Source organism: Sinohyriopsis cumingii, chromosome 18, assembly GCF_028554795.1.
Source record: "Sinohyriopsis cumingii isolate HCF-2022 chromosome 18, ASM2855479v2, whole genome shotgun sequence".
Classification (NCBI taxonomy): domain Eukaryota; kingdom Metazoa; phylum Mollusca; class Bivalvia; order Unionida; family Unionidae; genus Sinohyriopsis; species Sinohyriopsis cumingii.
This window is the reverse complement of record NC_142978.1, coordinates 63,881,355-63,904,269: the sequence shown is the minus strand read 5'-3', so window position 1 is coordinate 63,904,269 and position 22,915 is coordinate 63,881,355. Positions and strand designations below refer to the sequence as shown.

The 22,915-nt window shown below is 34.1% G+C and overlaps 2 protein-coding genes across 3 annotated transcripts in view; one reads left to right on the top strand and one right to left on the bottom strand.

The window, feature by feature from the left end:
- LOC149776790 (uncharacterized) overlaps nt 1-22,915 on the bottom strand; it is a 51,749-nt gene that overhangs the window by 25,939 nt on the left and 2,895 nt on the right. Inside the window, exons 1-3 of one of the 2 annotated variants that reach the window (XM_089941477.1) lie at nt 8,049-8,540; nt 6,356-6,937; nt 1,519-1,704 (exon numbers count right to left, since the gene is read on the bottom strand). In XM_089941477.1, the coding sequence (XP_089797603.1) occupies nt 1,519-1,704; nt 6,356-6,899 (730 nt within the window). In that variant the 5' untranslated portion in view covers nt 6,900-6,937; nt 8,049-8,540. Of the gene's footprint in view, nt 1-1,518; nt 1,705-6,355; nt 6,938-8,048; nt 8,541-22,915 lie in introns of those variants that run through there. The other variant, XM_089941478.1, reaches the window with a different exon arrangement.
- LOC149776789 (Na(+)/citrate cotransporter-like) overlaps nt 21,556-22,915 on the top strand; it is a 68,730-nt gene continuing 67,370 nt past the window's right edge. Inside the window, exon 1 of the mRNA XM_089941479.1 lies at nt 21,556-22,212. Coding sequence (XP_089797605.1) covers nt 22,090-22,212 — 123 coding nt within the window. The 5' untranslated portion in view covers nt 21,556-22,089. The remainder of the gene's footprint in view (nt 22,213-22,915) is intronic.

Below are 22,915 nucleotides of genomic sequence, written 5' to 3'. Positions count from 1 at the left end.
ATGCTCTGCTCTGGCAGCAATATCATCTATCACATCAGCATCAATTTCATTTAGTTTTATGGAAAGCCATATTGATGTTGACTTTTCACTACACAACTTCTTATGATGTCTAATTGCTCATTAGACCTATAAAAAAAAAGTCCTCTGGCGAAAATTCAATGTCAACATAACTTTCCATTGAGGAGGAGTAGGGATAACATTTTGATATTGTCTAAAAGGCAGCATTAGAACCAGCCTGACATCACAGATTCTTGGACAAGGACATTTATTGAAATTTATACAGAACTCAAAATCTGGAATAATATTTTCTGTTATTCAACAAAAGAATGTTGATACTGCAGCACTTTGTAGGTTACAACAGATGTCATTGTCTTCCATTTTGGATTTCATTGGGACTTGAACTCAGTTTCATTATGGACTTTTTTAACTAGGACTTCAATTTTTTAATTCTTGGATTATTTTTGGGTTTGATTAGTAAAACTGTAAGTTCTTTTTTCTCATTTTTCACTTGATATTCTAGGGAAACAAATTATTTGCTAAATTTTACAAAGTTTGTTGTCGTCACTTTCTTCCTGTTACTTTTTGTAAGAGCCTAGACACGTAACAATCAGCATTATTTTAATTTAAGATCACCAAAGTATTACAAAAAGTCTTTCATTTTAAACTCCATGATGATATAACCATTCATTCAGTAGAAATAGTGATAACATGATTTTAATAATGGCCATTGTGGAAACCATATGAAATTCTAAATCAGCACTATTTTCATTTAGGACCAAGTAGACATGATGTTAAGTCTTTTGGAGAAACCCCATGTTAATATGACCTTCTGATCAAGAGGTGAAGTAATAAAATGATTTTCCTAGAAGGCTACTGTGGTACCCATATTGGACATCAGGTTGGCACCATTTTCATTTAGGACCAACTAGACATAAAGAGAAGTCTTTTAGTGAAAACCTAATGCTGAAACGACCATCCATTCCAGGAGAGTAGCGACAACAAGGTTTTCAAGATGGCTGCTGTGTGGTGACCATACTTGATGTCACATGGGCATTCTATTCATTTATGATGAACCAGATATCAGACATCTTTTTGGGGAAAACCCCATGTCAATATAACTTTGAGGAGGTGTTGAGATAAGATATTCAGGTTGGAAACCCCATGTTGATATGATCATCCATTCAGTAGAAATAGCGATAACAAGATTTTCAAGAATGGCCACTGTGGTGGCCACACTGGATAAGTGAGTAGCACCATTTTCATCCATGATCAACCAGAAACATGGGATGAATGTGTGTAAAGTTTCATGGCAATCCACCAGGTAGTTAAGCAGAAGTAGGAGTAACAACTTATACAATGGACAGATGCAAGATGGACAAAAGACAATGGATGGATGATGGATAACAGATCATCACATAAGCGCTTCAGGTTTATGACCAGTAGAGCTAAAAACAAGGTAGATAGTTATCAGTATATAGTTCAGTCATGCAAAGAAATACATTAATCCCATGGAAATACCAGGAAACAGGTGTCTGCGTCCCAGCATCTCTGCAAAGATGCAGCCAATCGACCACATGTCTACTGCAACTCCATACTCAATAAGGGACAGCATGATCTCTGGGGCACGATACCAGCGTGTTGCTACATACTGTGTCATGAAAAAATTCGGTTCTTCTGGTGATGAGGAGATACCTCTGGCCATTCCTGTAAGCATTAGACAAAATTAATGGATTAACAGATTGTAAAAAGGCATGTTTATAAAACAAGATAGAAGTTCTGATATATATTTACACTTTAAACTCCACTAACCAACTGCAGTGCTCAATATATTAATAGAGGATATCAAATAGGTAATGATTTAATACTGAATTTATGAAACTTGTTAATTAACGTCTTCAAAGCTGGACATTATTTAAAGAGTTTCATAAAGTTCATATTAAATCATTACCCATTTGAGATTCTTTTTATCACATAGTTTTTTTTGGGTTTTTTTGCAGTAGAAATTATTTGGATAGAAAGATGAATGAATAATTTCATTCATTCTGACAGACGCTGTACCTTTCATTTGTTGTGCATAAAATAAAGTCTCAAACAAAGCTGAAATAGCAAAAGTACATTATACATTTTTGCAAACTATAAATCAAGGAATAAGCATCCATACAAATCAACAGAACATTTTACAAGACAAAATCGTTTGCGTGTGATGTCACATTGTTTGATTCCGTGCCCTGTACTGGTTTGATTTGGCCTACACAACACAGTTGTCAGCGTTTACCTTGAAATTCTACATCAGATCTTAACATTACATTGTTGCGATATTTCTGTGAAAAGATTACTGGATGCTGAAATACACATATTTACTGTAATGTATTTGTGGCCGGATATTTGCAGTATTTGATTTGGAACATAAGACTGTACAGAAGACAAATCTCTGTTTGAGTCAGGCTTGCATTGCACATTTACTGCATAAATATGCTGTGGTTGGATAAAGTTCTTTCAGTTGGGAAGACCAATTTATATCTGTACTCTTCTGTGAACAAAGGTGAGTTTATTTACTTCTGTAAGTTCTCATTTAATCCACGCTTGTATACAGATTCCACCCTCACCCCTGCTATCATCAGAGCAATACCCATAGTTTTACTTGTTGTTATTGTTCTTGTCTTGGGAGTTTTAGTCATTTTCATGTTATAATATGTTTATATCAGTCAGGTGGGTTCTTTTGTGATGTGGGATATTGTGACATAAGTCACAAATCAAGTAGTAAAATATAATGATGTCGGGTTATGGGGCTGTATATAAGAACCAAGTCATGGACAATTAATTCCTATTTCCTAGGTTCTTGTTTTAATATCAGTCTGCAGATGTGTTTAATACTGTGTTCAGATATAATTTGCAAGGAAAAATTTGTTTGGGTTATTCACTGGAATTACAAAGTGCTCACTCGTTCTGGAGTAAAATATTATTCTGGGATTATTGTGAATTTATTCAAGGAATTCTAAACAATTCTATTATGATACATGAAGACTGTTGGCACATCAGTACATTTGAGGACATGAAATTCATCAGAACACTTGATTCTTTCTTTGGACATGTGTATAACTTTATAGAATTATTTTGGATTTAATTCATATTACTGTAAGTTCCTCTTAAATTTTCATTTTATAACGTAGAGAATTTAATTATTTGTTAAGTTTTACAAAACTTATTGCTTTTGCTTTTTTCTGTAGAGGTAATTAGTTTAAGACCGCAGAGTCTTTAAATATATGTAATCTCAGTTAGCAATGTCTTTTATCTCTTAACAGAGATTAGATATTTTAAAACATAAAATTCAAACTACGCAGAAACCATCTAATTATATCAAGACATGTAACAATTCTGACTTTCATTATTTCCTTATAGCATCAGAATTGGAGTCTAACACTCCCTGTCAGCCTTTTTTTTTTTTACATGTATCTCCAGTCTGGTTACAGTTCTTTGATAACATGCTTGAGGTATAAGCAAGTATTCTGGCAATTCTATGCACTAATTATTTTGATCATCCTACTTAAAATTAGAGTTCATGGTCATCATGATACACTCAGTTCCCTCATTTTAATGTGCCACGATGCTTTGCAAAATTGCTTACACTGCAGAGGGAGGCATGGATCCCATGTTTTTTTCCAATATAAAATTGCACAACAAAAACTAGTCTCACTCATCTAACGTTAAATTATTGCAATCACAACTGTTACTGGTAAATGAAAGCTTGTTATGTTCCTCATTTTAGCGTGAGAGTGGCAGTACAATGAAGCTTGGAATCGACATCATGAAATTACACATTTCAAAAAGAAAGCATCTATTTTGTAAAACTTTCCTCAACAGCAGTATTTTCTCAACAAATAACACGCTATCCAATGAAATGTCAATCAAAGAAATTGTTGGGAAATGCCAACAGTAAATAACATTAAGAAATAAATATTGATTAAAGAAGTTGTAAAGTGAAATTTGCATTTTTTTTTATAAACAAAATTAAGTTTCAGTGTAATCACCTTAAATGTGTAAAGCCCTCTTTAATTCAGATGCGAAAATTTTAAGTCGACTGTCATAATTACATGAGAACCTTGTTAATTTCTTATCCAGCAGTGGGAACTAACAAATAAAAAGCAACAGTTTCTAACAATACATATTTGTTAACTTTACAGATCAAAAGGGAGACTGGGTAAAATAAACTTAATTATTTTATTTTTATCAAGCTATATAAGATCACATATTTCAGACAATCTATGGGCACAATGTGATGTTAAACTGGTCTTCATACCTTCTTTTTAGAAAAAATACTGACATGGAGCTAACTAGATGATCTAACTACTCTACTGGACCAATCTGATCACATGCACACTTGACTGGTTTCACTTCATAGTTTGTATGTATTTAGCAGGGCATGTGTAAGGTGAATCTGTCTTCATCTTAAAACAAGCACAATGGCGAGAATGTTGGCACACCTCTATGCTACTTTCATGTACTGTGACTGAAATCTCTTTATTTGTGGTATTAAGGAAATAATGTCCTGCAGCACATTAAAGCAGACAGCTGATTGATATGGCTGCTCGCACATGCTTGAGAAATAAGACTAATCTAGTCAAAAGCAACAAATTTTAGCAGTTTAGCTAACCTTTGAAGTCCAGGAGGTGAACATTACCAAGTAGAGCTAGCAGTCTATATAAAGATGCACATCTGAAGTAAGACCAAGATGTATACTCTATAACCCAAATTACACCCATCAATTGTGCACCAAAATAAATGGAATCAAAGTTATTTTAACAATACCAAAGACATACAGTGTACTGGGTTCTTTGTTAAAGGCCAAGATAAGCAGCAAGGAAAACCTGGGAAATTCTATTCCTTTAAAACTCAAACCTTGTACAAAGTATAAACTGTGGAGCAGAATTTCTACAAATATGTTTAGTAGAAAATGGGACATACTGCAATTATACCTCACCCATATGAAGAGTTCTGTAACCTCCAAATATTCTGGTAAGATCTCAAAGAATTTAACTCACAATCAGTTCAATTATAAATCTATTCTTCATCAAGTAGCAGCTGAAACTTCTGTTTTACCTCCTGACTTTGATCAATATTTGCAAAATTAAAGGGCTTATCCCAAACCTATTTTCTCCCAACTTTTTCTCAACTTCCTGGTACTATGACTCTATGGTCTTAAAATAATAGAAACAAGTGACAAAGAAACAAGCTCTGAAAAATTCAACAAATATTTTTTTCCACAGAAAAAAAAATCTAAATGTAAAAAATAGCACTATATTGCAAATTAAATCCCGAAAAATCCAAGAGTTACTTACACCATTCCAAATGAATAAAGTCCGGATTAATCTTTAGTGCTATCCAAAATAATTTGCAATACTAAAGATGATGATGTGCCTTTAGTGGCCAGTAGTCTCTAATGTACCAATGGCCTGAATTGATGTGCCAACAGCTTTTTGTTGAATCACAGTAATATAATTCGAAGTTTCTTTGTATAAATTCACTAAAATTCCATTTAAGGACAATTTCCAAGAATATTATACAGCACACTGTATATCCAGAGAATAATAAATAATTTCACCCAAATCAAAATCTCAATACAAGAATACATTTTTTTTAACAAGGATAAAAATGAATATAAATGATAAATGCGTACAGGTTATTGCAGGAATGTCTAATTTTAAGATAAACAAGATTTACATAAAAATCTAAGACAAAATGAAAACCCAGATGAGGGTCAAATATTCACTGTTCTTGAAGAATTAAAGTTATAATTAGAAGGTGTTTAAATATAACCACAACACAGCATATGACAATCATCATGTAGACCAGGTTTAGCTAGGTAAAAAATACAACTGTCATTGACTCAGCTTAAGATAATGATCCTAATATGTATACTTCACTCAGAAAAAAGGTAAACAATGTTGTTTACAAAACTGTGACTGATTTTGGAGAAGGTCAGCAACTGGATACAATTTTACATTATCCACAGCATATAATGAAATAAAAAAATCCAAACAAACAAACAATACAAATTAAATATAGATAAAACTGGTAGCATGGAAACCCAGCTCAAGTGAGTTTGATCAAATCTGATTCCCTAAAGACTTCTTGGTTAGATGATCAAACTCGCTGGTTATGTAATGAGATCAGAACACTAAAGCTCTGCTCACTATAAAAATTACCAGCATGTGAAGAAATAAAGTTTGTGGTCTTTTGAGACTTGTGTTTCACTGTAACGAAAAGCATCATCTTCCAGATACTTTTACTCCAAAATCTATACATTCTATTATGTCTGAAATTTCAATATGGTGAAAGGATGAAAATGTAAAATTACCAAAATCTCCAATCCGAAGTTGACAGTCCTCATTCACCAGTAAATTGCTCGGTTTAAGGTCTCGATGAATAACATTAGCGGAATGAATGTATTTTAAACCTCTCAGAATTTGATAGAGAAAATATCGCACATGTTCCTCTGATAATTCTTGCTTGGAATAAATAATTCTATGTAGATCACTCTCCATTAGGTCAAAAACAACATAAATATCTCTGAAATCCTTCATGTCTTCCTTAGGTTTCAGTATTTCACGAATACGTATAATATTGTCATGTTTAAAATGCTTCAAAATTTTAACTTCCCTGTAAGTTCTTTTAGCTACATCTTTAACATCAAACACGAATGGAATTTTCTTGATTGCAACTCTGTCGTTGGATTTTTGGTGTATGGCTGAACATACAACCCCATAGGCTCCAATGCCAATGTTTTCTTTAGGTATGTAGTCTGTTCCATCAAGATCAAATTTAACATCAAGAGCTCGACTTTTAAGGTAGGTGAGATTTCTCATTAGTTTGTTATCAATTTTGCTGCTGGATCCTGACATCTTGCTTTATTAAATCAACATCCAAAAACCATGTAAATCTGAAAAATAATAATATATCACAAAGCTGATACATCAAAATTAAGAAGTACCAATTAATTCCAGCATGATTTTCAATAAAAAAAATTAGAGAGAAATTATACTATCGATAACATAAATAGTGAACAGCATACCTTGTAAACATGGTGATGATGACAATAAACGGCAAGGGATATTAAGCAAACTAAACGTATCTTGTAAAAAAGTTAGTAAAGTTCAACATTTTATAAAATGAATAGGATGCAATGTGTTTACAATGTCTTACTGATGGGGACAATTACTAAAGAATTTAGAAACAGTCTATACACCAGGGAATTTCTTGAGAATTTACATTCTAGCAGCAAGTTGACAAGTTGGGTAGCAGACGATTTTGTACACGTGGGACAACTTCTTGCAAAATTGGAAACTTGGATTAAAATGCAGTATTGTTTAAAGGTATACATTTCCATCTTTTATATAATTTACTTTTTGTATGATTCTAAAAGATACATAGTAAATCGGATTTTCTTGGTTATCAGTTTATTAAGGTCATGAAGTGGGTCTTCATGCCAACATTTATAAATCACATTTTCATATGCAATTCAAGTCAAAATGTGGGATATTTTTGTATACTTTATGCATATTACTTTCCTTTGAGTACAATCAATTCTTTCTTGATACAAAATGGATTTTTGAACAAAAATAACATATAATCCAATGTTTACAGAAATGACACATCATTGTGCAGAATTGGCTGACATGATGGTATATAAATATATATATATATCTTTCTTTGCAAACATTGCATTTAAAATTCATATAAAGCTGATTAATAATTTGTTTATTTCTACTGTTGTTATTCATGGATCTCAACTTTAATTACATTTGTGTGTTCCATTTATACTTCCAGTGATGTATTATTGTGTGCACTGTATTATTGCGACAAACAAGATTTCCCAAATAATTTTGTACACGCGCCATCTATCAGTTATTTAAAGTTGTTGTTGTTGTAGGGTTTAACGCCATTTTTCAGCACAAGATAGGCTATAGTGGTGGCCAGTGTAATTAGTGGAGGAAGAACCCTGGGAAGAACCACCGACCCACGAGAAGCTACTGGCAGGCCTTCTCACGTACCAACGTTAGCTGAGGCTGAGACTCAAACTCACGCAGACAGGTGAGATGGCAGTGATCCGTAACGGTGAGCACTTTAGACCACTCGGGACCCCTGAGTTGTTCAAAGATGTAAAGCTGTAGCCAGGAAGGAGGCAACTCTGTCAGAGCACAATTACCTAAAAAATATCAACATTTCTGGCAATTCTACATTGAAAAACAATGAATATCACTTTTGTTGTAAAGTGCATGATATTCCATTGATCATCATATATAAAACTCTTGTCAAATTTACTATATCTGCATTGGTCTTGATTACAAAATACACTCAGTATATTATCTCATGTTTGATGATTATAGGTCATCTACTGATGGCAACATACATGCCCTTACAAGGTTACGCTTGGAATTTAATTCCATGGTAGCCAATATGAACCAAAATTGACAAAACATTGTTATGATCCTACTTATCTTACGTAAATAGGAAAGCATTAATAGTTAAGCTTATTTTTAAAATCAGTAATATTTCAATAATAATAATAATAATAATAATAACATATTTATTTGTATATTTAGATTTCTTAGCCACACTGCATTTAAAATTCAGACAAAGTTATATATATTTTTTAATTTTTAATTTCTACTGCTCTTATCATGGATTTTCAGCCAGTGTAAGCATGGATATTCCATCTTATTGATAAGTTAAAATTTATGTTGATTATAACATGTGCGTATGACCATAATGAAGTTAGGCAAATACTGCAATATAGAATTGTTCCCACATGGTACGGTAATCTGGGTCAGCAGCCATAAGCAGTTTTATTTACATTTACGGATGGACAGAAATTTTGTTATATAGGAATCCATGGAGGGGAAGTCATAGAAACTTTACAAGTTTTAACCATGCAGCAAAATGGTTTTAATATGTACCGATAACTTATTAAACACCGCATAATGCAGCGTTCCAGGATATCCGTGTCTATAAAGAGCGATCTTAATAGTTCTTTATAACATTACAAATTGTAAATCATAATAAAATAACAATTATGTCAGGTGGCTTCACACAATATCCGGATAATTTTGCATCTTGAAATGTGTGTAGGTTTTCCTGAGTTTCAACAAAAAAAGCACACCTATCCCTCGAAAACATGTTCCTGTTGAATGATATAAAATTCTTCGTAAATAGACTTCAGTACAATAAAGTTATTAATTAATGCAATCTTCTTCCTTCAAACTAAAAAAAAAGAAATAATGAAACTAAAATAAATAAATCAACGTAAAATAAGAATTGAGAAAAGACAGATATTTCAAAGCGAATTAACTAAATTTCTCAACATGGTACATGCGCTGAGTGTTTTCCAAGTTTAGTAACGGTGTTCAAGGATATTATAGCTTTATAAGTCTATGACCTCATCTTTGTCAATTCCTCCAGTGTCGCGGCAAACCATGCTCTATAAAGCCAAGTTTGATTTTAAGTAAAAGTTAAAAAGCAGAAAAGAAAAGACGAAGCAAACATTACCATTTGTAAGCAATGGCGCTTACAATCAAGTCAATTATAGTTTATTTTTAGACACTAGAACAAAAACAATCAACATAAAAATTGGTTGAGCCTTTGAACCGACTCTCCAGTTATATCCTTCCAAACCCTTTTCCGATTTTGGCACTACCGGAGACTTTAATACCTACCGTACCTAGTCTCTAGCGCCACATAGACTCGCTAGAGGCCAAAATGGTTTAAACTCCATAACAAGAAGAAATAAAAATAAACAAATACCGCCCCATTTCCAAATTTGTTTAAAAAGACCACCAAAACAGTTTCATCGCAAAATCACATGCATTAAAGCTTTAAAAAATAAATATTATATGAAGTATATAATATTAAAAATCACGTGCTGAGATCGGAACTAAAGTATTATACCGAAGTAAACGTTCCGAACAGTTGTTCTGTTAAAAAGCAGTAGGTTTACTCCCCAGTACTTGACTTTAAATGTATGTTAAATCGAATGTTCCCTCTGAATTATAATGTCATTTCTATCATATGCATATTTCTAAATGGCTGACTATAAAATGCAAATCCTACAAGGTCTACAGTACCCCCCCTCCAACACATACACCAGAAAAAAAAACACAAAAACAACAACAAAAAAAAAAACTAAAGAAAAAGAGAAAACGAAACAAAGCAAAGCGGTTAAAGTGCCAAAGCACAAAATTAACAAATAGTTTAATAATTTTTAATGACACTCTTTTTATGTATATCTATATTTTTGTAACTCCTTGTACATAATTATGTATATATTTTATAATTTGTATTCATGGCTGTAATGTTTACAGAATATCTTAAGTTAATTTTCCCAACGTGATTTGAATCTGTTACGAGCGTAATAATGCATAGGATCTATACTAGATGTTTATGTATGTCTTGACAATTTTTACGAATTATCTTAACAGTAAGACTTAAATGGCACTTCTGGCTCAATTTCTCAGTAGCTGATGGGGTTTCGACGTTTCTAGAATAATTCTGTAATTTCCAGTTAATTGGGCTAGGTCACATGAATAAGCCAAGTCGACGCAAAATGAGTGGTGTATTCGGTCACTTCGGGTCTTTTGCGAAATACAGTCACATTATACGATGTATACAAGAAGAGAATTAAGCAATCAGATTCATTCCGATTTTTGGAGTCATTTATACTTCGTATGTTCATGATGTAAGTTTGCATAATTATATGATTACAGAAACAAACATCATGAAACTAGAAGAAAAAAAAACATGCTGAGAATATTTAAGGTAGGAAACATTATTAGGTCTTTAAGTTTGTTCTTGCAGTCGAAATAAGTGAGTTTTGAGAGCACTCTTGAATGGGATCACTGTGTCTTTGTGTCTAAGTTCAGTGGACAATTCATTCCACGTTGCTGGGGCCTGGTATGCAAAAGAACGCTGTCCATATGACTTTGTTTTCATAGTGGGAATAATGAGTGTACGATTGGCAGAAGAGGAGCGTAATTATCTTGCTGGTGTGTACACATGGGTGAGGTCGGATAGGTATGTTGGACTAGGGTCCGACAGTGAAACGTAGCACAGAGAACAAATTTTGTGTTTGATTCTGGATCGAATGGATAGCCAGTGTTGGGCACAGAGCAGCGGGGAGGTGTGCTCTGATCGTGGTACTCTAAGTATGATCCGAGCAGCTGTGTTTTGAACTTTTTGAAGTTTCTGGAGCAGATACTGAGATGAACCAGACATAAATGAGTTACAATAGACCAGTTTTGAAAGTACTAATGAACACACAAGTGTTTTAGTGGCATCAACTGAAAGATATTTGCAAATGGAGCTCATGCGTCTCAGCTCAAGATATGCAGCCTTTCATGACATGTTGGTGTAATGTGAGAGTACTGTCCAGAGTAACACCTAGGTTTCGTACTGATTGTGTGAATTTAATGTTGGTGTTGCTGATATTTATTGTTTGAGGTAAAGGATGTGAATGAGAAAGTCTTAGTGTTGTGATCAGAATGGCCTCAGTTTATCATCATTCATCTGCAGCTTGTTACATGTCATCCATGATTTCACATCAGAAATGCATCTCTCTACACCTTGGATGGTAGCATCAACTTCAGTTGGGTGGCTAGATTTGTATATTTGGGTGTCATCAGTGTACAATTGGTGAGACACTGGATGATGATCTATGATAAGCGAGCTAATTCTACGGATATATGTATTGTAGTTTTAATAGGTATCAGTGTTTATATTGATTTGTAGTTTTATAATTATTAAACAGGGTTAGCATAAAATGTGACAGAGTATGGTAGATACAAAGTCTACAAGAGCAAGATTCAATAAAACAAGGTGTTAAACGTGATTCATAGGCCGGTACTTAATACCTAGCTTGTACCAGGTAATTCTTTCAGAACATTTGATCTAAAGGTGAAAGGCTATGCAATCAACTCAGTGGTTAATAATTCAGTTCAAATTTGTAAAGAAAGGTAATAGTTTCTTGTGGCAGCGATATTTCAAATTAAACGACAACGCCAAAAACATGACTATAGTAGTATTTATAGCTACTAATGTCTGTACAACAACACAAGAATGAGCAAGATAGCATTAGTGAAAAAGTAATGAAAAAATGAGAACGTTGAGATCAAGATCGCGTCATGTATAGAAGCCTTACAGTGTAGAATATATCAGACACTAGTTTTACAGTGTATGTTATACAAGATAAAGTGCAGACTACCATCTGAGTTTTGAGATATTAGCAGAGAACTGTCCATCATACCATTTTGATTTTCATCAGGATTTGAGATTTACAATTATATTAGCAAATGCTTCTGGAGTAATAGAGGGCTGTAAGCCTGATTACGAATTTGAAGAAAAAGAAATGTGTCCGGTATGATACGATTACTTCAGAATCAACGACTCGGTTCATTAATAGTACATACATAAATGGAAATCCTTTCTTCTGCGACTATGTCACAAGAGAGAAATTTTTTTTATGTGGGTCTAATGCATGACAAAGAACAAGTTAAAATGAATATTGATACTAGATAAGGATGATGAAGGAAATGGTCCAGACACGTTTATCAGTCTAGCAATAGTGGGATAGTGATTACTGTAGAAGTATTACCCAACATTTTTCTTTGAACTTAACGACACAAAATGAGGCAATTATTTAAAGAAACAACAAAGTATCTGCTCGACGAACAATAGAAACATGCAGATAAATAGAAAAGCATAAAAATGTTGTTACTTTGTTTCAGACATACAAATAATATTAAAAGGAAACAAACTAAAAATATATAATATTTTAATTTTCAAATAGCGTTAGCAATAAACAATGAACTAAAAAGACTCCCATACCGTGACTGTAAGCGGTGTCAGACATTGTACAATAAATATTCTTTTGCAAAATTTTACACAAATCGAATATAAGTTCTTCACACTTTTGGTCTTAAACTATATAACAGATGGAAGCGAAGCCAACAGGTTTAGTAAAATCAACGAATATTTTATATACTTTATATCTCTAAGTTACAAAGTGAAAATTTAAGAGATACCTACTTGACCTAGAACTTAAGACTGTTTGGAAAACTAAAATTTATAATGGAAAAGTCCATTAACTCTTGAGATCAACATCTTGTTTACTACTTAAAATCAAAACTAAAGTCAGGTAGGCAAAAACTCCCTTCACAATCATGAAAAAAAGTCAGGTACAAAATATAAATTAAATATATATAACAAAGTACTTCCTTGAATTTTGCCCCGGTTAGCAGAGTTGTCTGAGGCGCTCGCCTTTATAGAACAATCATTTCTGCACACACACACACACACACACACACACACACACACACACACACACACATAAGGGCATGTGAGAAAGATTGGCAGTAGCATCCTCTGTGTCTGTGGTTCATCCCGGGTTCTTATTCCACCAAATATCGTGCGCTGAAAATGTCAGTAAACCCTCAAAACCAAACTTGTTTGTCCGACATTTTTGTAAACTAGACTTTCAATAGAAAATGGTTACATACAGATGAAAAAATAATTATTACATATTTTGATAATAAATTAAACAAAAAATTAAATATACCTAATGATATTTTTCAACGCGTAATACCATGTTTCTAGTAGATGATGGTGCTTAAGAAGAGAACAACTAACCTAACTCGGATGAGTTTCATAAGCTGACATTAACAAACAACATTTTGGGTAACTGTACAAACAAGTAATGAACTATTTTGTGACAATAATGAAAATATCAGGTTTCGTATTAGGTTAATGATGATAATATCAGGTTTCGTGTTATGTTAATTATGAGACTATCAAGTTTCGTGTTAGCTAAATTCTGAGAATATCAGATTTCGAATTAGGTTAATTAGGAGAACGTCAGGTTTCGTGTTGCGTTACACTGTAGAAAAAACAAGAGAGTAGTTCTGACGGAAATCATTTCATAAAGTAGAAACTGTAGACAAATTAAGACAAAGCAAACATCATGTAAATGTATTAATTCTGCTTGATTACGGACATAGAGAGCATTTGTAATGACCATGTGCTGATTACAGACCTAAAGATCATTTTTAATGACATTGTGCTGATTACAGACTTGAAGAGCATTTTTAATGACTTTTTGCTGATTACATACTTAAAGAGCATTTTAATGACCTTGTGCTGATTGCAAACTTAAAGATCATTTTTAATGACCTTGTGCTGATTACAGACTTAAAGATCATTTGTGATGACCATATAGTAAGATGTTGTTTGTTTACTTAAGATCGCTTTTCATCATACATAACTGAACCAAGCTTATTTGTAGTAATGTTATATAACTCATGTATGTAAGGAATCCATTACATTTATTTTCTGGTAGTTTATACTTTCATTAAATTAAAATTTGTGTACAATAAAATTCGTACCTGTATTCTAGCAGCGTGCTGCGAATTTTGTCTTCGTTGTTGTCCCTTGTTCTCTTTCATGTCTTTGTAAAAGTTTTCTGTTTTAACACAAATGCATAAGGAATTTATTTGTGTGATTAACAATGAAGTGTTATCACCCTGTTTAGATTATAACTTTGTTACAGAACAATTCAAGCAAGAACCATTTTGACAATTCTAACACGTCCCAAACCTTCAATAAATAATTTTTGTTAATTAGTATTTCTTTTAAATCTTCACTTTTAGTACAAACCTATCCCCATCTTGTATTGTCCTCCTTGCAAATTATCAGTTTTCTGCCCCAGTGCTAGACGTCACTATAAACTATTACACTGTAGACATCGTACCGATATGACTGAAAAGTTGTTAAAGCTACGTTAAAAATCCAAATTACGAAAACACACACACACACACACACACACACACATTATAATTGTATAATTCACTAAAGCATTGGAACGTTTTGCAAGGAATGATTCTAGCACAGACTATACCTAAAATGCCTTCCAAAAAATATAAATATTGCCTTTCACTTTTTTGTACATAAAATTAAAATTAGAATTTTACCAACACTAAATTAACTGATCTCTCGTGCTTTTAAAGTCTGTAATCATCATTTTTAATTTGGTGAAGTATTATTTGTTTCTGAAAACTTGAAGGCTATACCTATCATATCGTGCGGAAATGGTATAAAGATACATCAAGAATTCGTAGTTCACAAGGTCCGAAATAATTTTATTACTTTTCATATGCTTATTCTCCTCCGACAATCTATTTTCGGCAACTTAAACGTGGTTACTTTAAACACACCACCTACATTACCTAAAGAAACGTGAGCATCCGCTTTTGACGTAATAGGAGGAAAACTGATGTTATTGTTATTTCAACAGGATCTCATAAAACAAATTATTAAACAATGGTACTTGCACATCTAATACTTAGTAACTGATTCGTTATGTCTATCGTTGCAGCTGTGGGCATGGATTCGTTATGTCCTCTCGTTAAGATCGATTGAAAGTGTCCTAAATGTCAAGAAAAGCACTAATGTAAATAGATTTAAACTCCATCCACTATTTTTAAAAAATGAGCCCAACAAATCTCCTCCTAGATGGTCCATTCCATATTTGGAAACTCCTTTACATTAACTTTTCATCAAATATGATAGTACAATTGTCAAAGTAAAAATGTCCCCTCCAGTTGGGTCACAATGACACTGACCGGCAAGTCCTGCAATGATTGTTTAAAACATCTCGATGACCAGGACGAATGAGAGGGTAAGCAGTTCCCGATCACCCCCTTTGCTCATTACTGTTTTGTTTGTTGTTCGCTGTAGTTTATTTAATGTTTGTTTCTTTTGTAGCTACCAGCTAATTTCCTTTTCTATGGATCCCCATCTTAAAACCTTTTAAAAAGTTTCTGAATTTTAGAACATACTATTCCAGTTATTTCAGACATATTTGCTACCACAAGAATCTCTCTCCGTTAACATAATTATCGTCTGATTCTAACCATCTGTAAACTCCAAACCAAGAGACGCTGTTTTATGTACGGTGCCCCGAGTGGCCGAGTGGTCTAAAGCGCTCTCCGTTACGGATCACTGCCATCTCACCTCTGTCTGCGTCGGTTCGAGTCTCGGATTCGGCCAATGTGGGTATGTGAGAAAGCTTGCTAATAGCTTCTCGAGGGTCGGTGGTTCTTTACGGGGATTTCCCGGGTTCTTCCTCCACCATTAATACTGGCCGCGATGTATAGCCTATCGTATGCTGAAAAATGGCGTTAAACAACAACAACAACAACAACAATTGTTTCATGTACACCATCGGGGAGGTCTAAAAATTGGAATCCCCACAAATTTAGAAATTCATACTAAAGTCAAGCTGTTCATTAGTGCACACATAAAAAAGGCTTGCAGAATATCCATATTAAATCAGATTTTGCTTAGAGACGTAAACTTTACTCAGAGGCTACTCACTTTTGATACAGCACTGTATGTAATATTTCTCCTAATAATTGTTCGTTTTAAATAAAGTTCTATTTTCCACAATGCGTTGAAAATGACAACGTGGATACGTATGCATAGATGCCAATGGTTCATCTGAAGGAGGGTGACAATGTTGCGTTTAAAACGTCTACTAATCTTTAAGAAAGCACAGGCGAAATTTTATCTAAAAAATGAGGAAATGAAATATATTTAACCATTTAGTTTGGAAAACATAGTCACATTTGAAATCAACGAAACCAGCCAATCGATTAAAGAAAAACTTTAACCAATCATCTATCAACCATCCCAATATAAAAATTCACTAGCACCATTACCACTGCCTCCATGACCACTCCCGTGACCAATAGCTTGAAAGACTATCAAACTGAGAATCTATTTTTGATTAACCTAAACAATAAAAAAAAAAACTTCGCATACAACCGCATTGTTTGCTAAATAATGACATTTGCTTTCCGTATTATCCCCATAAACTAGCGAGCAAATTAGAAACTGCTCTTAATCCCATTTCTTTTTGTTATATGATTGGCCACGAGGAGGGAACTCGAAATGGTATACAGGGTAGTTCCATCCGGAACGTTAACAATGCAAATGAAACGTATTCGATTGCTCACAAGAAAAGTTATCGATTTAAATTCGCCCGACATCCTTTCGAATGGAATGAATGTATATGTAACTACTATTAAAGGGAAACTTGTTCAATGATTTGTGTTCCATTTCAAACTATTACATCGTAAAAATGGTAGTGCAAGTACATAGAACAGCAAGGTTCTAACAAAAAAATGTGGTGCATAAATAATAATAATAATAATAATAATGAGGACTTTATATAGCGTATAATCTTTAGAAGTTCTAAGCGCTTTACAACATTAGACAACACCTATAACATAAAAAAACAACATATATGATGATATAAGTACAGAAAACAAACACCATGAAATTAGAAAACATAAAAACATGCTGTAAATATTTAAGGCAGGGAACATTATTAGGTCTTTAAGTTTGTTCTTGCAGTCGAAATAAGTGAGTTTTAAGAGCACTCTTTAATGGGCTCACTATGTCTTTGTGTCTAAGTTCAGTGGACAATTCATTCCACGTTGCTGGGGCCTGGTATGCAAAAGAACGCTGTCATATGACTTTCTTTTCAAAGTGGGAATAAAGAGTATACGATTGTCAGAAGAGGAGCGTAAGTATCTTGCTGGTGTGTACACATGGGTGAGGTCGGATAGGTATGTTGGACTGGAGTCCGTCAGTGAAACATAGCGCAGAGAACAAATTTTGTGTTTGATTCTGGATCGAATGGATAGCCAGCGTAGGGTACAGAGCAGCGGGGAGGTGTGCTCTGATCGTGGTACTCTAAGTATGATCAGAGCAGCTGTGTTTTGAACTTTTTGAAGTTTCTAAACTAGATATTGAGATGAACCAGACATAATTGAATTACAATAGTCCAGTCTTGAAAGTACTAATGAACATACAAGTATTTTAGTGGCATCAACTGAAAGATATTTGCAAATGGAGCTGATGCGTCTCAGCTCAAGATATGCAGCCTTGCATATGTTCATGACATGTTGGTGCAATGTGAGAGTACTGTCCAGAGTAACACCTAGGTTTCGTACTGATTGTGCGAATTTAATGTTGGTGTTGCTGATATTTATTGTTTGAGGTAAAGGATGTGAATGAGAAAGTCTTTGTGTTGTGATCAGAATGGCCTCAGTTTATCATCATTCATCTGCAGCTTGTTACATGTCATCCATGATTTCACATCAGAAATGCACCTCTCTACACGTTGGATGGTAGCATCAACTTCAATTGGGTGGCTAGATTTGTATATTTGGGTGTCGTCAGCGTACAATTGGTGCAACACTGGATGCTGATCTATGACACTTGAGAGCGGCTGAGTGTATATAATGAAGAGAATAGGCCCATGAACAGACCCCTGTGGAACACCACAACATAGATTAACTGGGCTGGAGTGTATTTCATTTGCAGACACAAGTAGTGTCCTGTTGACCAAGTAGGACTTGACCCATAGTAAGGCTGTATCACGAATGCCAAATACATGCTGGAGGCGGTGAAGTAATATACCATAGTTCATTTTGTCAAATGCTGCAGACAAATCAAGGAATGTGAGGGCTGTAATCTTTCCGCTATCCAAAGCAGAGAGAATGTCATTAATTATTTTTGGAAAAGTACTTTCAGTACTGTGGCAAGGAAGATATGCAGATTGTACATTGTTAAAAAGACTGTTTGAATTCAGATGAGATACAATTTGGGATAGAACAACCTTTTCTAAGATTTTTTTATATGAATGGGAGATTAGAAACTGGGCGGTAGTTCTTTAAATCGTTATGGTCGAGTGTTGGTTTCTTCAGCAGAGGCTTTACAATGGCTGTTTTGAAAAATTATGTGAATTCCCCGGATGAGAGATAAGTATTAATAACATCAGTTAGTGAAAGACAATACTGGATCTAAGCACTCAAGCAGCAGTGATGTTGGAATTGGATCAAGTTCACGTGACTTTGGTACACTCTTCATTACGATTGTACGTTTTAAATCCATAGAGACAGGTTCAAATGCTGATAATGGTTGCCGCTGAAATTCTGTATCCCAACTGTATGGTGATGACGAATCAAATTAAACTGTGTTGTCAATAAAATACCATTTTAGCTTTCGATACAATTTTCAGAAGATATACATATCTATATATGTAATTATCTGATTATTCGTTGCATCTCTGAAGGTAGTTTTGAAGAGCAGAAAAAAAAATATCGAAGAATGCAAGCGTATTACGTCCGCTATGTATTGATCCCAGTGATGTAGCAACTACCCAAACAACCCCTGCAAATACGGGAGAGTGGCTCAGACCCAGTGTGGGCCAAAATGTCCTATCAAACAATTTGATTTTATTGGGAGGGGGCCCCATAATAAAATTTTGTAGGAAAGGGAATGTGGGGTAGAATGTATTGCTCCTCTACCGAATGATCACTCTCGCGGTTTTAGGAAAAAAAACTATTCTAGTTTAAAATATGTTCCTTCATATTCACATAGAATTTAAGCAATATAAAATGAACTGTTTTGCACCTTATGTTCTGCAACTATTACCAAACGTTTCTTTAAAAGAAATTACTTATTTAGGATTGCATTTTAAAATTCATCTTCAGATGTGATTTTTGTGAATTCATACAGCAAGAATACAATTCTGGAGTATAACTTTAATATTCTATAAAATCGATGGTTAACATTTATCGCATCCTAAAACTTGCCAAAGACATATTTACTTATGAGGTTCACCTCCAATGGTAGTTAGTATTCAATGACCTCCAATGGTAGTTAGTACTCAATGACCTCCAATGGTAGTTAGTACTCAATGACCTCCAATGGTAGTTAGTACTCAATGACCTCCAATGGTAGTTAGTACTCAATGACCTCCAATGGTAGTTAGTACTCAGTGACCTCCAATGGTAGTTAGTACTCAATGACCACCAATGGTAGTTAGTACTCAAAGGAGATAAAGATAATCAGATGCTTTAAGGAGCGCCAAATTAGACATAAGTGCTATTTCTTAACTATGGAAGGAAACAGGGTGCACATGCCTCAGCCCCCCCCCCCATCCCCACGTTTTGAGCCCCCCCCCCCCCCCCGGTTGCGGTGGACAAAATTACATGTACTTCAGCAGTAGATCAAAATACTGGCCGGGTCGAATTGTAGAAACACCATACGGCGACTTTCATGATACTAGCATACAAATGGTATGTTCTAATCTAACAAAGAAAAAGATTGCTATGTTCATGTCTAAGAAAAAAAACCGCAGTGCTCGATGTCTATATATATATATATATATATATATATATATATATATATATATATATATAATTGTTCAAGTGGTGGTAAAAATTCTTTTTTTCCTAATTTATTTTCTTATTAGTGGGTGTTATCTGATGAAAAAAAAAAGGTTTCTAGACATGGGTGAGCCATAATTCTCATAACACTATACTTTCATACCACTTAATATTTTATATAAATCTTTTGTACTTGTTCCTTGATATAGTTGAGTGATCTATAATATTTTTCTATTTCCTTTACTTCATTAAGTAACTTCTCAGTTGGTTCAGATATTTTTGGTTGTAGTTGTTGTTTCTTTTTCTCTGGAAGGCTTTCTACGATACATTTAAATAAATCGTAAGAATTAGTTAATATCTCTCTTAATTTCTCATCATTAACCCTACAATCAACCCAGAATGAGCCGTAAAATATTTGAAAATAATTATTACCACCACCTGAACAATTAATTTTATATATGATAACACCAAGCACTGCGGTGTTTTTTTTTTCTTCTTCTTAGACATAAATATAGCAATCTTTTTCTTTGTTAGATTAGAACATACCATTTTTTATGCTAGTATCATGAAAGTCGTCGTATGGTGTTTCTACAATTCGACCCGGCCACTATTTTGATCTTTGTAGAACTATTATATAATCTGATTTTAAAAAATCCGCGTCACGTTAAAATCTTTCCACTAGGCATGATTCATAGTTAGATCGCAATTTTGTTATTTCTATAAACTAGTTTAATTTCAAATGGTTTTCTTTTGCACGAAACATATGTGGTAATGTGCTGTGTTAAAACCATAATTATGTTTCCTAGTACCTTTTTCATGGGTTTTCAGTCTCAACAGAAGCAGCTATTTTGATCTAATACTGTTTATAGACTGGGTTGAGCTGGAATGTCTATACTCTCATACTACTGTTTCAATAAAATATATACAAGTCTAAGTCGTTTACTGCTAAGCCTAACAAGGTCATACTAATTATACACACATACAGGACAGGGTGCCTTTGTAGATCTATGTGGGCTCCATTACCTTAAGTGCCCCTTTACCTCCCAAAGCCTTAATTGGGCCCGGGGGTGGGGGTAGGGTAGGCGCCATAGTTCACCTTTGGCTCCAAAAATCTTTAGGTCGGCCCTTAATGACTCACTTAAATGTCAAGTGAAAGTAAACAATAGGAAGATGTATGCGATGGACAGGATGCAAAAGGCAGCGAAACACGTCAGGAAAGAAGGCAACCTGTCACAGCTTGGGATCAACTAAAACAATCAAGCTGCACTTCCTGCTTAACAAAGAAAATGAATGTGTGTATGAGTTCAAGTGACCTTCTAGTCTATGTTTGTACACATCCGACTTTCCGTTAACCAAGAAAATACAAAATATTCTACATGGACGCCGCAAACCTCCATACGAGAAGGATGATAAACAAGGTCAAGTAATGCCAACATCTTACCTGGGACTGGTACAGTATTTGGCAATTCGCCATCGTCGTTTGAGATATGACTACACGGAGACAGCCTACTTACAACACATTGCTGAGTAGGTCATATAGATATAAATTTAGTGTAGTTGTGTGCACTGATGAGCCTTGATTAACAACTGACAACTGCATGCTTCAGGTTCCTTTGCACATGTACTCAGGATAATTTTTGTAAAACTGGTTTTCCAAGCCAAGTCTTTACATAATTTTGAAGTGATGTATATTTTCTGGCGGGTAAAAAGAGCAATAGATAAGTGACGCTTTAAAATAAAGTGCAGATAACAAGAGAAAGGAAAAAGGCAATTAAGATTTCCATCTTCAAATAATAATTGATGTAAGATGGGAATATCAGATACATCTATAATGCGGTTTCTTCGTGATCTGTGGGACATAAAGGATATATTGATTGTCGTTTTGACACCGATAATTCTGTTGCCGCTTCCAGTTTTACTACCACATTCGGTAAGTTGTTTTTTTCTTTCTTCTCATTAACATCATTTAATTAAGCCCATGCGCTATAAAACATAGGTATTCATGACACGTACGAAAACTTTTAAATTCTCAGCAAATGGAAAGAATCGTGGTACTGGTGTATTTGCAATGAGAACTTACTGTTCAAATAAATCATACATTTTACTCAAAGGCATTTCGTACCACGCTTATTTAACTCTTCTGTTTGCTTGACTCTTTCATGTTTGACGTGCTGAAAATCCATTGTAACAATTTGCTCTTGAATTTGAAAATGTGAACGTAGTCTAACGTTAAATAACCCCGTCTATTAATGAATAACATGTGAACTTAATCGAACATTAAACACCTACAATTGTTAATAAATAACGTGTGAATGTAGTTCAATGATAACCCCCCATTGTTACTGAATAAGGTGAGAACATAGTCTAACTTTAAAATATCCCCCTTTAATGAATACATTCTAAATGTAGCATAGAATAAAGTGTAAACGTAGTACAAAGTTAAAACATCCCCCAATGTTTTTAAATAAAATGCTAACATACGATAAGTTTGGGCTATTAAGTTTTTAGCAATATTCACTAGTATCAGCAGTGTTAGAAACTTTGTTTTACTATACAAGTCGACAATACTAAAAAGGCTGATTCGGTCATCATTTGCGTGATTTAACTCAGTAGGTACCCGAAAAATCAACAGA